At 39.5% G+C, this 22,560-nt stretch overlaps 1 protein-coding gene across 2 annotated transcripts; it reads right to left on the reverse strand.

The window, feature by feature from the left end:
* Nucleotides 1–2,253: 2,253 nt before the first annotated feature.
* Nucleotides 2,254–22,027, reverse strand: arhgap18 (Rho GTPase activating protein 18). Of its 2 annotated transcripts, none has more exons than XM_085382629.1 (18): nt 21,671–22,027; nt 12,728–12,992; nt 12,162–12,288; nt 11,459–11,541; nt 11,075–11,224; nt 8,861–8,924; nt 8,314–8,432; nt 7,642–7,713; nt 7,447–7,540; nt 7,121–7,212; nt 6,255–6,332; nt 5,544–5,703; nt 5,368–5,450; nt 5,063–5,269; nt 4,798–4,929; nt 3,906–4,030; nt 3,761–3,816; nt 2,254–3,582 (listed from the first exon to the last, which is right to left on the reverse strand). In XM_085382629.1, exons 1-18 carry the CDS (start codon nt 21,802–21,804, stop codon nt 3,491–3,493), a joined length of 2,133 nt encoding a protein of 710 aa, XP_085238755.1. In that variant the 5' UTR covers nt 21,805–22,027; the 3' UTR covers nt 2,254–3,490. The 2 variants fall into 2 exon arrangements, with proteins under 2 accessions (XP_085238755.1, XP_085238756.1); XM_085382630.1 differs by having other exon boundaries at nt 2,255–3,582; nt 3,906–4,027; nt 21,671–22,026.
* Nucleotides 22,028–22,560: the final 533 nt, after the last annotated feature.

Here is a 22,560-nt window from a genome sequence, read left to right on the forward strand (position 1 = left end):
AAAGAAACTGCTCTCGGGGAAAGAATAAGGGAGAAGAGGAAAATCAGGGACAGTTATCAATCAATCAATCAATCAATCAATCAATCAATCAATCAATCAATCAATCAATCAATCAATCAATCTACCATAGGCCATGCTATGTCAATAAATCTCTTTTTAAATCTCTAACTATAGTTATTCCTTATACTTCAGGCTCTACCTTTCTCGAGTATCTTGTGCAGAGTGTCAGTACTGATTCCTGTTACTTTTGCTACTCTGGGCAACTTTAAAAATTGTGGTTAAAGCAGTAACCACTGGTTTTACTAATCCATTACAGTCCATTTGCTTGGTCTATGCCATTAGATACCTAAAGCCATTTTCTGGCTTTTGTTTGTATTCAATAAGAAGTGCTTTCTGTGATATGATAATATCAAGTCTTTTATTAATGTATTACTTGTTTCTTCTTAGTTATATCAATGTTTTTTAATCCGATCAGTCCTGTGTTTGTGCTGCTCGTTATTCCATTTTAATAATTGTGCAAAGTTTTTTTCAGTGTCTTAAATCCCTTGCAAATTTAGCTTTCTTTTAACCTGCTTTTACATTTGCCATTATCTTTGATTATTTTCTTTAAATCACTTTGCAACTGCTGTTTTTGGAGCTTGCGTCATAAATACTGGTTAGTTACTTTAGTGGGTTTCTTTCTGTAAAGCACTGGCATTTGTGCTTTAATATTTCGTTCATAGTGTAGTGGTTTAAAACTCTTATCACATATCAACTGCCATTATGCAAGTTTCAAAAGAACATCCTTCCTCAATGTGACGCTGAAAAACTTGTTTATGCGTTCATTACATCTAGGCTGGATTGTAATTCATTACAAGAGTACTGACAAGGATTAGAAAGAGACAACATATTTCTCCTACACGTCTCCTTAGAATATTTCTCCCACACTGACTTTTTTCTCTGGCTCCCCGGTAAAATCAAGAATTGAATTTAAAATTTGTCCCCTCACATACAAGGTCTTGAATAACCTGGCTCCATCTTATCTTAAAGACCTCATAGTTCCATATCACCCTCTGTGCTTTCAGACTGGTGGCTTACTTCTGGTTCTGTTTGAAAGTAGAATGGGAGGGAGAACCTTCAGCTTTCAGGCTCCTCTATTTTGGAACCAGCTCCCAGACAGACACTATCTCTACTTTTAAGATTAGGCTTAAAACTTTTCTTTTTGATTAAGCATATAGTTAGGGCCGGATCAGGTGACCTTCCCTTAGTTAGATAAGATAAACCTTTATTAGTCCCACATGTCCTGCAAAAGGTAGGCAGCTGGGAGCTTCCAATGATGCACTGTATTTCTTCTTCACTTACCTTTTTCACTCACGGTGTGTTTATACATCACTTTGCATTTGATAATTATTCTGTCTCTCTTCCACAGTGTCTTTTGTGCCGTCTCCCTCCCCTCACACCCAACTGGTCGCCGCAAATGAGCCTGGTTCTGCTGGAGGTCTCTTCCTGTAAAAGGAAGTTTTTCCTTCCCACAGTCAGCAAAGTGCTTGCTCACAGGAGAGTCTGATTGCTGAAAATTTCTCTCCATTATTTTACAATCTTTACAATATAAAGTGCCATGAGGTAACTGTTTTTGTGATTTGGCACTACATAAATAACACTGAACTAAATCGAGCACATTTACAAACAAAAGGTTTTTGGTTCAATTCCAGCTGGAGAAACAAATCTTCTTTGCAGGGCATCTGGGGTAAAAACTCTTCTAAATCAAACATGTGGAACTACCTGCTGTGGTGACCCCTTGTGACAAGGGAGACGTCAAAAGTAGCCTTTAACTTTCTGGTTGATCAATAAGTTTCATGAAGCTTACAGGCTCAGGTGAAGAATACAAGGCCTGGAATCTGTAGTACTGGTACATAATAAAGGTGTCAGCAGCTTTAGAATATAAGTTTAAAATTCAAAAGCACTGTGTAAATTCTTATGGATATTATATTCTGCTACAAAGTGTGGTCTGTTTGCATCTGGTGCCCTGAATCTGACTCACAGAAAACCTGTACACTAATTCAATCTTTCTGTAAAAACTGCCAAGAGCTCTGACTCAAGCCCTTTACATCCAAGCTGTTGGACCTCATTATTTCTAACCTCACTGTTACTCTAAGTAGGTCAGTACAACGTGGTGGGAAACTAACTTCTCATTTGAAAATTGGAGAGATACAGGACTGCGACAGTTTTTCCAGTGTACAAGAACTTTTAAGTCATTCGGATACATGAGCACTCATACCAACAGATGTGGTAATTAATAACTGCATGTTTATTTACAGGCAGTTTTAGTGGTCATTTCAGAGGCAGTTACACAAAAACAGTTATCTGAAAAAAATCACAGTAAACAACAATACAAGGCAGAAAAAAAAACAAGATATTCAAAAAAATAAATAAATCAAAATCATTCAAAATAAACCCAAAATCATTTTTTTTTAATACTCCCTAGCTATACATAAACGAAGTGGCTCTATCGTGCAGACACAATCCTCCACAGGCTGCTGAAACTGTGAGAAACTGCACTAAATCTGATAAGACCTTTGTTGAAAACTGAGAGAAACACAAATAGATGCCAAAAAAACCCCAACATAAAATGGGGATTTTTTTCTATTCCTGTCTAAATGCATGTTTTGCCAAAGTAGAATATATCAACTCATGTCCACACTGTGGATGGTACTGAGCCAAAAATGAATAAAACAACAAATGAACAGATATGTTTGGAGCCCAGCACGTGCAAATGTATCATCCAGTCAGCAGTCTATCCCTTTAAAGCAATACTTAAAGTGAACTTGACACACACAGTACTGCATGTGTATGACGTACACATGTGCTTGTTCACATTGTAGAGTAGGGTAAAACACTCACACATCCACTGTTTTTGATCAGTTTTCTTCTACGCTAAAAAATAAACCACTGCTTTACAGCACCTACCTTTCAGCTTCAGAGACCCAAACCTCCAAAGCATCCTTCCTGGTGAAATGCTCAGATTTAATGCTATTTAATAATGTGGCTGTACACATCATTTTTAGGACTTTTAATAGACATATAAACAGATTTAAAAAAAAAATCATAATTAGCCCACAAAAATGGACCAGTATTTATTCATGACTGATTTATGATTTAATCAATATTATTTTTCTGCACCAAACTATTAATCTCTATAATCTCCTGTTAATAATAATAATAATTTTCCTTTTTTCCCCCATTGAGAAAAAAGTATGGGAATTTAAGTTGTGCAATAAACTAAAAAGGACACGTATTTCCACATAACATAAAATCTGCTTTGATGAGTTCTTCCATTAGAAAATGTGCATTTTGTGGCAAATTTGAGGATCAGTTAAAAGTATCTATATCTATGCTACATATGAAAACTCCAAGTGCATCCAGAACCACAGACAACAAGGCAGCGGATATTCTTTCAGGACACAGTGGTGGCAATTTAGAGAGGTCCAGCATGAAGCAGGACCTGATGAACTCATCGCTGCATAGCTCTGATGACCCACTCTGCTGTAGGATTCACCTGGTAGAGGTCTTTCATATACGTTTCCCCATCTAGGCATCTTTCCTCTTTGAAGACGACAAGAAGAAGAGCAGACAGAGAGAAACATTAAACACATTGACAGCATGTACTGTCACGACTTAAAATGCATATTTGTGCCATAGAAGCTGTTTTATGAGCAAGGAAATTAATATTGTAGTGTATGTTTTTAGTTTACACATGTAGTTTTATGGGAGCAGAACTCACTGATGTTTCCGCCGATCTCATAGAGACACAAATCATCTGTTTTTACTGCCAACGAGCTGGAAGGATGAGAGAGATGAGAGACGTAGTCAGAGGACATGCGGGCATGTGAGAGCTTCTCTGTTTGTGTTGTTAATATTCATGTTACCTGTCCTGGCTCAGGAAGCGTGTTAACACATCACAAGCCTGCAAGTCTTCGGTAAGTTGAAGTGCCATAGAAATTTTACTGAACTGTGGTGCGTGGACTCGGATAATCCCCTGTGAGGTCTCCTGCTTGTACACAGAGTCAGAGAAGAGAAACAGACTGTCAGTTGCATTAGATGTAAACAGTTGAATAAAATAAGGTAATCTAAATCACTCTTCTAAATAACCCAGGTACTTACTTAAAACCTGGACTAATGACAGCTCAAGAATGTGGACTTAAAAAAAATTGTGGCTCCTCTGTTTAATAAACTACAGTCAAGGTTTAGGTTCACATCACTAAAGTTATTCATCCACTAAGAATCTGTCAAGAGGAACAGATTCGTTTTAACACAAGACTGCACAAAAGAAAGAACTGCCTAGAATCCCTTCAATTGCTGATTAACCAATCGCTCTTGTCAGACACCCGTGAGGAAAAGAGGCCGACATCTAATCAGGAGGATTGTGTGAGCTGCACAACGGCTCCTGTATAAATGATTTAAAAATTCAGTTATCATGATCTTCATTGTACTTTTATACAATAACACTAGATGTCACCATTTCTCAGACTGAAAATACAGTAAAATCTGTAGCCATCATAGACAGACTGACTTGTGTGCTTTTTTTCTAAATCTGTCATACATCGTCCTTATGCAAAGAAACCCTTTGTCTGCTTTGACACCTTTACCAGTAGTTTACAGGTGGTCTTCTGATAAACAAGATGTACACGGCCACCGGGTTAATGACTCTAGTCCTCTGATTTCATTGTATTACATAATACAGTGTGTTTATAATTTATAGATTTCTAATAGGATATTAAAAAACGTATCTCAGTGAAGCCAGGAAATTCAAACTCTTACCTCAGGGATAGTTTTCTCAGATGGTCTTTCAATGGCTATCTTCTTCAGCAGCTTCCGTACGGCTCTCTCTTTTTGCTTCCTCTGACTTTCCATATTTTGGTGCCTGACCTGATTCATAATGAACTTGGGGATCTGGATAAGACAGGCACATCACAGAGATATACTCCATTAAAACCAAAAAATAATGGTGGTTAGTGAGTAACTAGTTTAACCACACAAAAATGCCACACATGCACAGCTTTAATGCTAAGATTTTTTTTCTTACAGTCCACAGGAGATTTTGATATCTGATCAGCAGACGGACAATGTTGGCCGTGCTGGTTGCCATGGAGAACTCCTGTTGTTCTGTAACCTTGGACCGAAAGCCTTTAAACATGAAGATGTTGGGCGCCATGACGACAGAGACATTGTTCAGGGTCATTTTATTCTTGGCCTGATTTTTAATGACACGCTGGAAAAACTCCACCAGTGCCTGCAAACACAATTTTTTATTTCACTACAAAAATAATCACGCGCCATAAAGGAATAATATAGGGAACAGAAATGTGATGACCATAAAGCCAAATTTACCTTCAAAGTGTCTCGATTGGCTTCAGGTAGCAAAAGGACGAGCAGGTTTAAAGCCTGTAGCTGCTGCTTCTTTGTGGGGAGATCTGTGAATGCACACAAATATACACAGCATGAGTGTGACACTTTGTTGCCTCACTATGTGTGTATGAAGCACTTGTCGTAAACAGGAAACATACTGTTAACAGCAATAAATGCATTGAGGTACTCCACGGTCAGTAGTGGATGGGGTAGCTCCCTGATAAACAGCTTCAAAAGGCTAGCAGCATCGTGCTGTTTCATCTGTTGCCACGAAAATGTCCCATCATAGAAGGAGGACTCAAGATCCTGGCACAGGAACTGGAGTTGGGACAGACAGAGAGCCTTTATCAACTTCAAGTACAATCAACAACACTATTACTTTCACATTTCAAATAGAGAAAGAGGTGATGTCACGGGAAGGAAAAGCTCAGTTTTAAGCTGCGTTCCCACTGGAAGTGACAGTGAAGAACATTTGGTCAATTCAAGTGACCATGGGCGAAATAACCGATGGTGGCCCAAGGTAAACTTCTCAACTTCCAGGTGAGCGACTGAAGCGCCTACCAGGAAACCAATAACTGACATATGACCTAATAGTAAATATATTACAGGGTTTCTTAGGCAACCAGAACCTGGACTGTCTGCAGGTTCTGAGCTGTCAGCTTCAAAGTGATGAATGATGGGTGAAGTGTTTTTTTTTTCCCCCAGTGTGGACACTGCTTAAGATGAATGACAGTGTGGTTGGAGACGGAGTAGGGAATATATATGCTCTGGAAGTTGATGCTTGATTTTATTATGCTTGGCGTTATTATGAACCTGAGATTTTACATTGTCTCTGTGGGAGGGGTGGTCAGCTAAATACTTGAACTAACCTTGACTCTAGTGGCTACTCCAGGGATCCGAAGAAGGCCCTCTGTGTGTAATCCTTCCTCCTCGATATGACTGATGATCTTATGATGAGAGAAAGAAAATGTCATTTAAAAACACCATTAAAACAAACATAAAGCCAATGAGTTGAGTGTAAATTTTGAGGTTTGGAAATATGCTTAAATACACACACATGCAAAAGAACAAACTACGATTACAACAGAGGTTCCCAAAGTGTGGGACCTGCCCCCTAGGGGGGGCGCAGAGTCATTGCGGGGGGGGGGGGGGGGGGGGGGGGGGGTATGAAAAGAGGCGGGGGGGAAACAAAACGTTTGGACACTGCTAGCGTAATGGACAGGTTTTTGACGGGGCTTCCACACTAACGCAAAGCAGGAGATGAAGCATCGCCAAATATGTTTCCAAACCAACTTCCTTCCAAGCCAAAGACTAGAAAATATGGTGAAGCATATCTTCCCTTTGGCTTCACCTGCACAAGTGCCAAGGAGGTCTCCCCTGCAGAACTGGTTTTCACTGCGTCTGGAGCATGCACTGGGCTCTCCAAATCACAGAAAAAAAGAATCCCACATTCTTGATTTTTAGTTCACAAACACTTCTTATAATGACTAACTACTCCTGAAATTTTGCTCTTTATACAGTAAGGTTACAGTGGGATACAAATAATATCAGGCTGATCCTGCCACGATTTATTCCCCCTGTCCAAATCATGAACAAACAGCATCCCACAGTTGTTTATGTTTTTGAACCCATTTTGCACTTTGGGGCGAACATTGTTCTTGTAAAACAAAGGGGGGCCTAGCAAAAAAAGTTTGGGAACCACTGGATTACAATATGTGAATGTCAGTGCACTCACCTTCTGCAGTATCAATGGCACTTTGGTTCCAGGAACCCGTCTCTGGTCCTGATCCAATAAAGTGGTAAGAGGAACCCCAAACAATCCACTTTCTGCAAACACAAACAAATAGTGAGTAAAACAAAAGCACTGCACCGCACACAAGCACAGATACCATACAGGCACACATACCTTAGCTTTCTGTTTGTATGTGTGTAAATGTATTTATCTGTTGTATCTGACTGTGTGATTTGTGTAATGAGACATTTCTATTTAGGCTGTGGGGGCCATCTTGTGTGTGTGTGTGTGTGTGTGTGTGTGTGTGTGTGTGTGTGTGTGTGTTTAACCTTTAGTCTTCACTTTCAGGGCCTTGGCTGGCTTGAGGTCTATCCCAGAAGTGTCAAACAGAGCAGTCATCTCCACAAGCACCAGTCTATGCACCTGACAGAACATTACACACAGATAAACACAATGATGATACTAAACAGTAAGTCTTGTCTTGTAGGCATAGATACACAGATCACTGTGTTACATCATTTTACCTTTTTCATATCCAGAGGAGACAGGTCTCCTATTCGCGTCTGACCCGTTTTATCTGGGAGAAGCTTAAAGTTCTAGGGAGGAAAAATAAAGCTAAATTGACTTCTTATTGTATTTACATTCAGTTAGTGTAAAAGTCAAATAACTGCATGATGATAGATACAGAAAAACCCTTTTCTGACATTGTATGATCAGTGGAATTGTTCTGTTATACCAGCTCCAGCCACCAGATGTCACTAAGATTTAGCTCCAACACCATATCTGCTAATTGACAACACCATATATAGGACAGAAATGCTTATCAACTTCCAACACTGTATATAGATCAAACAAACAAATTCCAACATAACTGTAACTCTAAAAAAAATCTGATTATAAGGGTCTGCAATCCAACACAACAACAACTGTGTGCAAATAGTTTTTTCTGTGCTGCCATATCCATCTTCTGCTCTTCCTGGTAATTACTGACCTGCAACAACTTTCAAATAGCTTTGCCATGCTTGCCTGACAAAGTAAATGATCAATGCATCCTCTTTTGACTCTAAAGCGCCAACGCTGTCTATTGCACAAGCACAGACATGTTCAGACAATAAGAAAATTAAAAAAACACCATTAAGGAAGTGAATATGCGCATGACCTTTGTGTCCGTGTAAATTCTCAGGAATGCAGCTCACCGGTAGTTTGTCGTCAGGAGAGTTAAGGCTCCGGGTGACCTTAAAACTTTGGTGGTTGTCCCTGTAACTGAGCGCCTGCTCTGAAAACGCCACGTCAACATTCAGCTCTGTCTCCGTTTCTGTTTAGAGACACACACAATGAAGAAATAAAACTTATGACCACACATGTAGGGTAGTACAGATATGTTTATGATAGCTAAGTGCAAGTGTATACAAAGAGACAACTGGATGTGTTTTATTGGAGTTTAAGAGCGCAGCGTATTAGTCACTGCAGCACTCATAAAAAACCTATTCTCTGCAGCTTTATCTTCTCTGTTGTGGAGAACTTATGCTTATTATACAGTCACACGACTATACTCTGTTACTTCCTCTTGAATGTTCTCATATCACACAGGGACTTGTGTTAGTTCCCAAAAATGTGTGTGTGTGTTGCTAGGCAGATTTTTTTTTTCTTTTTGGTGGTGGTGGTGGTGGGGGGTCTCAGTTAGTGATTTATGACACTGACTCATATTGTAAGCACTTATCTGCATGAGTATGCTGCACATACCGGTTGAAGGGGCACCTTTCTGTCCATTCTCACTTCCTTCTTCGGATTTTTGAGGCTCCCCATCCTGCAACACACAGCACAACACACACACACAGACGTGAACAACACAGCAGTCAACAAGTTTAACAAGTCACAAATTTATAGAAAGCCCTGTTACACATTATCTTTTCTGTTAATTAGTGGACAAAGTCTGTGTGTGAGTGTGCATGAAATAAATATGAGAGGCTCAAACTGTTCAAACAGTTTGGACTAAAGACAGATTTAAATTTAAACGTATTATTTGTTAAATTTATTTCTGATTATAAATCTTGATCCCTGTATTTCATTTTATTTTTGTAATTTATCAACGATAACTCCAGTCAACTCTTTAACCCATACTGAATTTGCAGTGATGTCATAAAATTTTGGATTTTTTTAGGGAACTAGCAAGTAAATACTGCGAGACCTGTACTGAAGTGAAACACAAATTTGTGACCACTTCCTTTGTGGTACGTGAAACAACAGAACACTGAAAATGCTTATTTTCATGAACATCGAGTTAATTTTAACTAAAAAGGCAAAACCTCATAAATGTCATTGTCAGTTCCCTTATGATTTTTCCAAAGGGCACTGACAATGCTTTGAGGATCTACATAGTCATGCATAGCAGCGTGACTGAGGCATAGGTCTATGCAAGTCAGTCAAAAGTCTGCGACCCTTGTATGTGTCGCTTTGCAACCAAAAATGGTAATCAACAACTCTAAAGTATGACGTCACTTGAAACTTCATAACAAATTCGCTATGAGTGTACTTTGTGTTATGCATGTTGAGTTCTGATCAGCTGTTTATAATTTAATTTGTTGTTTAGGTTGTAAAGTTGGCAGCATTAATCTCTTTTTGTCTTTTGTTGTTGCTGTGTTTTAAAGAACAGTAAAAAGAGTTGGCTTCCACCCTGTCAAAATTGGTTGTTCATCCAGTTTATCTACTTTGGCGCCGACCCCGGTGTATGGTACAACAATCCAAATGTTGAATGTTGCATCGAACATTTAATATCCTCAATAGTTGTCATTTGGGCTGTGTAGCAGAAAGATTAGGAACACTAAACGATTTTCCACCAGCAGGACTGAAGATAAGTTACCAGCAATGATTTAAGCTTGATTTAAGACTGCGCTACCCTGTTAAACTCACAAATCACACTAGTAAGAATTCAGTGTGCTTAGTGTACCACATGGAGAGTGTACTAGCTGAAGTATCTAAATTAAGATACAGTCGTAGCCTAGAAAGTACCCCACTGTAAAACCACATCTTGTTATCCAAACTATATTTATTATGCATATGTAAAAAAGTGTACAGCCAAAAGGTGGATCATCACTGTCCAGATGGCAGCAAGGTGTGGTTGGGAGTTGTGTTTTGTTTTGGGCCTCTAAGCAGACTCCTCATCTCATCCATATGCTCAGGTGCCAGTGATGATCTGAGGAGTTTCAATTACTCACTTCAGAGCTTCCTGGTCTTGGGCTGTGCACATGCCACACCAGCTTGTGATGTTTCCTCTTAAGATGCTCTTTATATTACCACTACAGCTCACTGGGTTGAGTAAGGCTCCAGGAGCTGGGCTTGTTTCTGGCCTGGACCCTCCCCCTGCTTTCCTCTCTATTCTCTACTGTCTTTGACCAATAAATAATATAAATGCAAACAAAATTATTTAATAAGGAAGAATCATATATATTATACTTACTGCTCTTCTGTACAAGCTAGCAAGAACTTTGCTGTCTTTTGCCAGGCTAAGCTAAATCAACCATTGCTCTAACTTTGTGATCAGGCATTAGAATGGCTACTCACAGCAAGAAAGGTATAATGAACTCATTCTGTTTAATGAATCAGTTAGAGATGATTTGAGCTTTGTGACATGGCGTGCTACCATGCAATAAGCAGTCATCATGTTTTCCAGGAAAATCCCAGGAGATCAGCAGTTTCTTAAATACTCAGACCAGCACGCCAGGCTCCAACAATCGTGCAGCATTCACAGTCACTGAAATCACCTTTCTTCCCCATTCTGATGCTCAGTTTGAACTTCAGCAGGTTGTCTTGAGCATGTTTACATATCTAAATGCATTGAGTCCCTGACACGTGATTGGCTGATTAGATATCTGTGTTAATGAGCAGTTAAAAAGGTGTACCTTACAATGTGGCTGGTGAGCTGGCAGTTTGTGTCAAGCACAGTGTTGATCTGCTAACCTTATCAGGGTGTCGGAATATATCTCGAACATCAGGAAGTTGTTGCCGGTTACGTCGCCTTAAGGTCTGCTGCACTGATGCCACGCGACGTTCTACGGCTGCCGCCTGAGTCCTGGTGAGCGTGGAAAGGAAAACTGCACTGTCTTCTTCCTGTCAATACATAGATTAAGATCAAACACAAACTTAAATCTATTTGTTGTTTTCACACAATGTTTTACATTAGTCCATCTTTTTTTCTCTCATGTACATGCTTATTTGTATAAGAAGGCTTCAAACGTGACAAAGAATAAATGCTTATTTAAGATCTGACCTGAAAATATGGAACTGATTAACTGTACCTGGACTAACTTCTTATTAATTCAATAAAAGATATATGATTGTTACCTGATCATGATCCACTGTGATTGAATGATCAACAAGCCGCGCTAGACCTGCTTCTGCAAGCCACGCCTCCTCCTGCTCACCCTCTGAAAGAGACAAACAGAATGAGCAATACTGAGAAGGGAAGATGATGGGCAATTCCCTACTTGGTTGCTGAGATGATGCGGCGTTACTTAAACAAATCTACAGGTGCAGGAAAGGGAAAGGAGCGACCACATACACAAATGGCTTACATATTCTAACAGGAAGAGCGCATTTACGCTAGAAAACAATAGTCTTCACACACTAAAGGCTAAATTTGACTGAAGAAATGCACAGGAAGTGCATTCCTACTGTGCAAGCCAACACAGAGCCAGTATCCACAAGTCTGAGCTGGCCCAGCAGCGGTGTGTGATAAACAGCTGGTACTTAAGTCCCACATGAAACTACTTCAAAACGAGACACTTAATGTGTTTCCAAACTGTTTAAACAGAGATGCGAATGACGGCAAACAAGCAGAAAATGAGTATAAGCATCGGGGTCTGAGGGAGACATACAAAGTGTTACATAAAGAGATGAATGAAAAGGCTGAGCTTTCAGTGAGGAATTCCTCTTCCAGTATAGAAACAGACTTTTAGATTAGAATTTGTTTGCGTCTGGACCAACACATATGTCCAAATAAGTCTACGATCCAAATTTTGCCTTCATCCTTTAATGTGTATCTCACCTTCAGGAATTTTCTGCAATTCCTCCTCTTGAACTTCTCCCTCTCCCCTCTCTCCTCCGCCGCCCGAGAATGAAATATTCTCCACCTCCTTCCAATAGTCGTCCATCTGCAGCTCGTCCAAAGAGTCCTTCAAAATGAGCAGACGTGCAGAAAAATGAGGTTTTAAGCTCACAGTTTCAGCTTCTCTGCCCCGTTTCAGCGATTAATAATTCATTTCAACGATCTTCCAGATATGATCCACAGAGATAATGAAGTAGACAGGTCTCTCAACTGGTCTCAACAAGTCTAGATGGTGGCAGCAACTGGCTGCGCCAACTGTCTGCTCTCACATAACACACATACCACACACACACACACTTTTCATAAAGTGTATAAGAATTAAAGCAAACCCAAGAGCTTGCGTACTGTGTCACTCCCAGTGCAACTAAGAGAGGCTCAAAATACTGTACATCTTACCAGAGAGCTGTAAAATACAAAAAAAAAAAATCCTATACAGCGGAATTTTGTAGGAATGAAATGAAGTATTTGCCCCAACAGACTGAAAGTGAACAAAATCTGCTGGCTACCTGAGAGTTGTAGCGCTGACATGCAGGCGATGGTCTCGACCTGGAATTGTGGCTGTGCCTGGGGCTGTGGCTGGAGCCAGTCTTGGGGCTGGATCCAAGCTTGGGGCTGGAGGAATGCTGGATTGCAGAATTTTGACTGGGCAGTGACATTGGCTCCGTGCTGCTGGTTTCTGTGCTGCCAGTGGTAGAAGAAGCAGAAGTGCCATATCTGTCTCCTTGTTGTCCATTCTGGCTGTGTTGCAGGGTGTACTGGCCTGTTTTGCGGCTGGAGACACATACAGACAAGAGCAGGGAGAGGTTCGTGAAATAGGTACATAATGGACAAAAGTTAAAATTGAGTCATTGGAGTTCATACACTTAGCTGGATATAGCTGCGTAAGGCATTGCTTTGCTTATTTTGAAATGCTGATTTATTAAGATTTTTATTTTTTGTGTACCATTGAAATATCAGTGTCTGTGATGCAGAGTAGCAAAAGAGGATCCCAATAAACTAAAGAAATAATATGGCAAGCCAGCAAAACGTATCATCTTGCTATCATAGTGGTCATGATGTAAGAAGGGGCAACTAGGTTTCTCTTGTAGCTGTGTACTTTGGACTTAGTAGTGACAGATGCCTTCCTCCAGCACTTGTTGGAAACATGCTCTGTAAGTACACAGGTGTGTATGCACTGATATTTCCTGTACCTTTAATGACATGAAAACAGGGCGATACAGTAACTCTGGACACGCTGGTCAAAGGCTCCAACTTAAGTTAAGCTATTAGCAAGGTCGTTTCCTAATCAGTCATCTAATGATGCCAGCATTTTCTTGGAATAAAAATAGCACATCTCGCAGACCTTGGACTTTCCTTTGCTATACAAACACTGCAAACAAAGTTTATCACAAGGCATATTAGTGTGGCTTAGCCTAGGTTAGTTGATGGTGTAAATAGATAATACCTGCTAGAAATATCCTACTGACATATTAAGTACATTACTTTAGGTATACAATTTATCTGAACATATCTTTTCACCTTCCACATACAGAATTTCAATATCAATACTGTGTGTCATTAAATCTTCCTGCTCCAATAATATATGTTTAGTCCTCTGTTTCTCCTAAAAGCCTCTCTCTTATCCTGGTTCTGCTTGAGGTCTCTTCCTCTTAACAAAGGAGTTTTTCCTTCCCATTGTCACCAAGTGCTCGGTCTTAAAAGGGTTGTCTGATTGTGACAGTTTTCCCTCTAATTTTGTGGGGTCTTTACCTTATGATATAAAACACCTTGAGGAGGACTGGTGCTTTATAAATGTTGCAAATAATCTGATGACATCACAATAGATCACTGCAGACAGATCAGAGGTAGACTGACATCAAAATGGGGAAAAATAATATAAATGTGATACTGGCTAGCTGGCCAGTTAACAATTTTGTAATTCACTACAGTAAATGCAACCGATTTAAGATGTTCCAGGACTGCTTACTATGAACTTCTTTAAATTTGACCACAACATTAGCAACTAAAATGGACTTGCAACCAATAAATGTCATGAAAAATATGAGTTTATATTGACGATAACAAAGGTCTAGTTCAGGTCAGTGTACTAAGTTAATACAATTAGTTAATCGGAACAAGAAAGATGAGTTATAAAGATGAGTTACTGTTTATTCTTTTTTTCCCCCCGGTACACACAGATATCACAGGCACAGGTGTTCCTCCAGTAAAAGACGTAAAAAAGTAAAACCCAGCGAGTGCCACTCACTTTTTCCCCCCTTGGAATTTCAGCTCCCATCACACTGACAAGGTCTCTTGTAACATGTGCATTTTTCTGCTGGATTTGAAAGCACACACTAAAACTGAACATTAACAATATAGAAACTATTCATTTTTATGTTTTTTCTTGCTGATTTTAAATGTTGAATGCAACATTTCTTATGTATTTATTCTGCTTGTGCCCACTAATAAAGACACAAAGTTTTCACACCTGCTGTACTATAATTAGTAGCACCTCTGTCACTATATATTGTGTAATTACAACATCCGGGAGAAGAATAAGGGCAAAAAGGGTTAAAACGCTATTACATCAGCTTATTGAAATGTCCCAGAGCATCAGCATGGGTTCTAAACTGTGCCAACAACAGCAGCAAAGCTTTCTTCAATTATAAGATTGATTAAGCATGACAACATTTGTCTCTCTTTCCTTTAAGCAACAAGAGTTATATTGAGCAAGCCACTACACTTGTAGTGCAAGTGAAGCTCCTTAAGGGTCTGTGGTTTCAGTGTCACACATCAATCAAGCTGAAAGGCTGCTTTCAACAATCTTGTCATTCATCCATCTTTTTGCAAATTATCAGTGTCATCTCATTTACCCAAAAATATAGAGCTGCACACCCGTTAGCAGGGCTGTTTAAAACATCGGACACCACGACAATAAAACTGATTGGAACAGGCCCCTCAATTAAAAAACTACAAGTATGGCTCCTGAGTCCGAACACAGTTATTCCCGTTTCTATTAAAGGGTGCTGTCATGCACCAATATAGACCTAATATTTCAAATGTATGCTTGAGAATCATTATAAAGCTCTCAAATAACAAAACAATGACTTATTAGGTGTTTGTAAGAGATGACATGTTTAGTCGGTATATACAATATGTTTATAAAGCATTAAGTCACTAATAAATGGGACATTAGGTCAATTTCAATACAGTATAACACAGCAAAAATACCAAAACAAAAAATTCCTATATAACTAATATTTAAGTTTATTTTATGTTAGAATGATATAAAATCACAACAACTTCACTTTGACATATGCTAAAGCCAACAAAGAAAAGGAGGGAGAAGAAAATCGTGTAAAGTAAAGTTGCCCTTTGTGCAAATATGTGATTTACTTTCAGGTAATGAAGATAAGCAGAACGTCCAAAAAAAATGCAAACACGTGCAAATGTACCAACACACGTACATGAACTCTGCACATATTCACACAATCATATACACAGGTGTTCAAAAGCAAAAGATAAGCACTGATAACTTTTAACTAAAAAACTGCCATTTTCTACAAATCTCCAAGGAAATGGAGGAAGTGAAAATCAGTTAGTCCCAAGGACTAAATGGGATTTCAGACAGAGCGGCACTAAGCTGATGCTCTTTATTAATTAATTTGGAATTATCACCCCAGTATTACCCTGAGGGTTCGTGCTGAGCTACGGCCACATACCACAGCAGACTTCCTGCAACACCGAGTACAACAAAGCCATAAAAACACAAGGATTTAGCTGGAAGTTCTGTGCGATACCACCGACTTCTCTTTATACTTCATCTGTGGTTTTAATTTAAAAAATAAATAAATAATAATAATCATCTCCCAGTTCATGTCCATGTTGCCTTTAAAAGTTCAGGAAGTTTGATGCTTTCATTTGTGAGGAAAGACATCAGCGTTTTCTGATGTACCTCAGAAGATGCGTTTACCCTGAAAGCAGGCAGAGCTATGAGCTCACCACATGAGTTAATCGTTTACATGTGTTGATTCAGAGCTTCAGGATGAACAGTTTGACTAACTCATAAATCAGAGATGACCAAACAAACACACACACCAAAACGTGCACATTACTTTATCGGTGTTCAAATTCATAAAAGGCGTAAAGCAGCATTTGTTTTTTCTTTACAGTACATTAGATTTACAATGGAAAACATGTATGATTATGCATCAAAGTGTCTAGCAATTAGCTAATTTTAGTATTGAAAATAATATCGACTAGTTGGATTGCTGACTGTTTTTGTAAAGACTAAAAAGTAGAAACAAGTACTGAATGAGTTATATGCAGTAAGATTTAAAATTCTGGAGACCTGTGGGAAACTGACTTCCAGTGTAGTCAGTGGATATCCAGGCCAACATTTTCATTTCTGTCCAGGGGTCAGTGTCTGAAACGTGATTGTTCGATAGCATTGTGACTAAAAGTGGATGACAAACAGAAACCAGAGAGTTATCTGTACCAAAGGTCTTATTACCTACAGACTCTCCTAACCTGTTTATAGGGATTTTATGATCCCCGGTCAATTTTCCATCAAACCCAGCTGAACTTTGCATTTATTAAACTCTGTGACTTCCCAGTTTCATAGGGTTTCAGAATAAACTGGTTCCTCTGGAGCTGCCAGTTTTGTTTTAAGCACTTTTGTGTTTGTTCGAAACACTTTTGATAATTGAGAAGTTAGCGTTGCTGTGGTAGATTTCTCAGTTCCTGTGGAAATGTGGCAAACGTCATGTTTGCTGAACATTGGCAAGGTTAAAGTGACACTGTGAGTATCATGCCAAGCTGGTTATCATTTAGGCATTTTCCTGCATTTTAATAATTGTATCTGACACTCAAACTCAGAATCTGACAAAAATGAACTTCAGATCGTCAGCGATCTAACTGGGTAAGACACTCCTGCCACATTTTTCATTACAATACAATCATGTCATTCATGGAAATGTATTTACGACCTTGTTAAAAATTAACCTAAGGTTGTTGATCACTATGTAACAATCAGGTTAAACCCAAAGTTCAGGTCTGCCTCCTGTTTGTGTCTTCCTACAGTGTTAAAGTCAAGGTCGCAAAGCACACACCAAATTAATGCAAAGAAATTTGTTTAAGGCTTTGCATACAACATCACTTTGCTTGCTTATGCACACACACACACACACACACACACACACACACACACACACACACACACACACACACACACACAGTCCGAGAGACTCAGCAGCGTGCCCTCAGCTGCCCTTGCGAGCAAAACAAACACATTCTCATTTTGGCACACGTACAGTACATATACATATTATCTTTGAAGTATATAGAGTGCTGCAATGGTGTGTATAATTGTTCTCTGTACCTTTTTCCACACCTTTTATCAGCTGCTTAGAGCTGCCGACAAAGACAGATTGCGCAAGGCCGTGTGTGCGCGCGTGGACTGAAAACAGCCTATAAAAATCAATCCCATGCTGTGAGCTGCAAACAGGAATGAAAGAAAACAGTGGCACACACAAAGAGCCAGTTCAGCACACATGAGGTGAACATGAGTCGAGATCTGAGGAAGCCAATTTCCCACATGACCAGCGTGACTTTATGAATCACTCCAGTGGCACAAAACATGATTTGGTGGAGTAAATGTAGCTTTAAATGAATCAAAGCAGATGTTATATTCGCAATTTCTAACAATTTATTAAAATTCTATCTGATCTATTCAAGAAGTAACAGCTATTATTATGTTAAAGACACACGATCATATTAAATATGGAGTAAGTTACAGCCTCGGCCTGCAGCATTAAGATGAAGCAAATATTTTAAAGCATTTGTAAAACAATCTTCTACTCTTACTATAAAACACCAAATCTCTACATGTTTGCCCACCAACTCCTTCCTATACGATCTCGAGTTCAGTGACCAAACTTGGCACACAGGTACAATCTTAGGTCCTTGAAGGTTCTTATCTATCGCATATATTATGACATCACCACATTGCATAGCAACAACATACCAATAGGCTAAAATGACCCTTTTATTTTTACTATGCAAGTGCCTCTAACACCTTAAAAAGCATTGTATTATATTAATTTGATGATAAAATCTAACTTATATCTACAAAACTTTAATATTATGATATATGTGCAATCATGTTGCCAGGCAACCACTTAAAAGTGGACAAAAATCACTGACTGAACAATACTGTAGCATGTACTTGTACTTTGACTTGAGCAGCCATTTTTCTTTTGCACTTTATTTTTACCCATGTTTGGTGTCAGATACAAGGCTTGTTTTCACACAGCTGCATTCCTGCATCTATTGGGATTGACTTTTGACATATTGGGAAATGTTTATTCACTTTCTTGCTGATAGTGAGATCAAAAAGACAACACGCTCGTGTCTGTACATGCTGTAAAGAGAAGCTTCAGGCAGATTTATCCCAAATTAAAACGTCTGGCTTGCTTGTAAAATAATTAATCATATTTCAATTTTATTTGTTTAATAGGATAAAAAACACCTATATGTGGCTTTTGCTTTGAATGTGAAGATATCCCTTTATAAACAACCTAAAAAAAATATTGTCCATAATGTACGACATAAGATTTTAAAGGAGTGCTTGTTTCAAAACTGACTTTGGAAGGGGAAGACAATCAAACTTATTTTTAAGGCTTCAAAACACAAAGTGAACAATGGGCAGCTGAGGAAAAGGGAAGAGGATGACAAGTGTTTGTGTGTCTGTCCGTGTGTGCACGTGGGTGTGGTATTTCCATTTAGACCAACAGATGCCAGCTGCTCTTTCTGAAGACAGAGCCTAGCTCTGTTTCCCCGTCTTACACAGTTGCTGGTGTCAGCAATGACCCACTGGTTGAACAAATCATCTTCTTGTAGTTCTAATGAATCGACAATATATGACCTATCCATGTCTGTTATAGTATTCCTGATTACTAACTCCTTTGCCATGTGTTTTTCTGTAGTATTCAGTTTTAGCTGCATCTCCTTAATCCTCAGCTCTTCTGTTTGTAATTTGTTTATCCTTACAGGCGCCAGATTTGATCTGACCGATATGTGTTATACAGAACACAGCTGTGTGTTTGCACCCTCTGCGTTGTTGTAATTCATTTTGGCCCGATGCCTTGTAACCTTTCATTTATTTCACTTCCTGTTGTAGTGCTCTGTTGTAGAGCTAAACTGTCTGTTTTGTCACGCTAAACTTTGAGAAGTAGTGTTTTATGCCAAGTCAAATTAAGCCAAAAGGTGAAGTGCCAAAAATTCCAGTTTCTCAAAATGCTGCCAGGCTCCAAGAGCGAGTCAGTCCCCACAGACCCCCATATTTCCTGAGATTCTGGGAACTGTACAAGGGATTGAAGCTTTTTAAGTCACTGAATCTGGAACTGGTGCTGTTGATCGAAGGGTCTGTCCTGTCCAAAAAGACTGCTCATTGTCTGGGCACTAATAGCTAGGTACATCTATAGATGTACCTAGCTAATGCTAGCCAGCATTAGCTGCTAAATTAACATCCAGACTCTCATTCATGTATGGTTTATAAAAAGAAAAACAAAGAAAAGAAAAAAAGAATGATGCATTAGCCCCTATGCTAAGGCCACTGCTTCAAGAGTAGTCCAAAAAGAATAATGACATCACTTTGGTTACAACCCTCTTTTATATACAGTCCATAGTTTATATATGGCAATGGAAAATGTGATATAATAGTGTAAAGTTTCCTTGCTTAGAGGGCCTGAATGTAACAAATAAAGACATCAAATGCGAGACTTGACACATTATGTCTCTCTGGCATTTCCTGATGAGGGGAAACAATGACTACAAAACTAAGCCTCCGCACGTCAACCTAGACAGGATACACATACTCTGCTTGGGAGGTGAGACAAAGGCAGCCTGTAATGTGATGCTGCTTTTCTTTTTTCTTCTAGCTACCTGGACAAGCCATCTGGAACACGCACAGAGATACACACCTACGCACAGGTGTGCGTGTTTGAATCCCAGCTGGGGCTGTTTACTTTTACCAGCCCACAGTTGGTGACGGCAGGTGTTTGCTGATGTAAATGAGCAGACTTCATATCCAGCTCAGCCTGTATGAATCAGCAAGATCCGTTATAAATAAAAGAGTAGCTATACAGTTGTTTCCGTAACACCTTAGTTCTCATTCATCGCTGCCCCAGCGACAGCACCTCTTGAATTACTGAGTCTCTTCCTCATTGTACAAGCGGACATGAAGGTCGTCAAACCATTAAATAAAACAATAAGCCAGAAAGTTAAGCTATGAAATCCAGACAAGGCATGACTACATTCTGCTACATGAAGAGAACATCAAAACACCCAATCAGATGTTGTTTTTCAGGTGGAGACTGATCACATCGAGTACTAGATTTGAAAAATCTGTGTAGGAAACATTGACTACTGCCCTGGAGGTTTGTGGCAGCCCAACATGTAATTTATCAATCATACATTTTACTAACCACATGACATCACAGACAATTATCATTCTGGCCTTATATTTCCACTGTTGCATGGCTCCATAGTGTTTTTTTGCCTAACAAGAGAGAGGTTACTTTTGGGATTGCCTCAGGAAGGGCATCCGGCATATATAAAAAAAGAAAAATCTGCCAAGTCAAACATGTATGGTTGCTCCCATGTGAATAAGAAAGCAGTTAAAAGTAGTTTCTGTATACTTTGTTACAGTTAAATTATGTCTTCAGACACTTCCGAATTATCCTGGTTTTAAACTAAAAACCAAAAGCTTTAAAGTGCAGCAACACAGGCCAAGTATAGAATAACTCTACACCCAGCTCTATATTTTAAGTGTCAGGGATTTTCTGTTTTGAATCACAGAAAACTGACTATCCCATATAGATTATTTGTTTTAAGACATCCTTACAGCTGTTATTTTCATAATAGAACAATCTGTGTAATATAACATGATTTTTTTCTGTTTAAGCTGATGGAAACTAGTGAACAGGATTTACCACAGCCCAAAAGTGTGTCACCAACCACACTGACCAGGGGAATGGGATATATGAACTACGAGCTAATTTAATACTTCTGCATTTGAGTCTGTTCACTGCTTATAAAACTAGCACTTCGTAGGGGAAGACTTTTTGTAAAGCTACAGTGCTAAGGAAGAACTGTGGATTAGGTGTGAAATCTTGGCCAGCGGAACAAAACCAAGGTGAAACTTGTTATCTGCTGATTAGGAAAAAGCATAACCAAAGGCCAAGGGCGGAGTTAGGCCAGAGGGAACAATAAGAAATGTGGACTGCCTGCAAGCGCAGTACACCGGGCCACTGCTGAGTTCGTTAACGCAGTTAACACTCCTTCCACAGCTGAAGTTCAAAAAAGAAAATGAGGAAAAAATAGCATTATCAACGTGACCTTTGCCCTCTTTCACACACACTTCTTTTAATGGTCTGTAAGGACGGCATTACAGCTGCACACACTCCCACCTGTGTACGGTGTGCTCGGCGTCCGGTACTGGCGGACAGCTGGACTCACACGGTCCAGTTTGCGGCAACAGTTCCGCGTTGCTGTGGTAACCCGTTAAAACCACTCCCTGTGACTCCATCTGCTGCCGGCTCATGTTTCTCCCGCTTTTCGTCTTTCTTCTATTTTACACACGGCTATGACATCCGATCGCTAATCGATAGATAATCACTTTATCCGTGTATTCCTTCCATCTGTGTGCGGATTTGTTGCCGACTCATTCTCACATTTTACTCTCCTCCTCCTGGTTCTCCTCCTCCTCGTCCTCTCGGCTCCGTGTTATCGTCTTTCTCTACAACTTGTCGGTGTGTTTTCTGAGAGGCAGCGCAGGACAGGGGCTGGATTACACTCACAGACCAGCTCCGGGATTGGTCCAAACCCCGCAGGGCAAAGTTTCCGATGTGACAGCGCACCCAGCTGCTCTAACAGGGTACTGAAAGCTTCCTGTACAAATAAGCTCAAGGGGGTTTTCGAGACTCCTCCATATATCTTCCCAGTAAACACACTTTTCTCCTTAGATTTGAATTATCATTTATATATAGACACACACGTATGTGTATTAACAGCTTGTGGCACCATTTTTAAAAAGTTGTAAAGCAGGACAATTAAAACCATGTTTCCTACATTTTATAAAGATGGTAACTTTACATGCATTTCATGTAATGTCAACATGGCTCAGTCTAATCTGGCTCCACATTGTGTCTTTTGTCCCGACTTCCTTTCCTCACCCTCAACCCCTGGCGCCAGATAGCTGACCCTATCTGAGCATGGTTCTGCTGAAGGTTTCTTCCTGTTAAAAGGGAGTTTTTCCTTCCCACTGTTTCCAAGCACTTACACATAGGGGGTCATCTGA

This window comes from Rhamphochromis longiceps, linkage group LG15 (assembly GCF_057381845.1).
Source record: "Rhamphochromis longiceps isolate RC_006_pf linkage group LG15, R_longiceps_female_GT1.1, whole genome shotgun sequence".
NCBI classification, from domain to species: Eukaryota; Metazoa; Chordata; class Actinopteri; order Cichliformes; family Cichlidae; genus Rhamphochromis; species Rhamphochromis longiceps.

Excerpts from the sequence above, each read along its gene's own strand:
- arhgap18 (XM_085382629.1), bottom strand. The coding sequence starts at position 21,804 with ATGAGCCGGCAGCAGATGGAGTCACAGGGAGTGGTTTTAACGGGTTAC. Across the intron at positions 7,714-8,313 it reads CTCCTGACGACAAACTACCG|AACTTTAAGCTTCTCCCAGA; the intron begins GTGAGCTGCATT and ends TTTCCTCCCTAG. Across the intron at positions 3,817-3,905 it reads CGCTTCCTGAGCCAGGACAG|CTCGTTGGCAGTAAAAACAG; the intron begins GTAACATGAATA and ends TCATCCTTCCAG.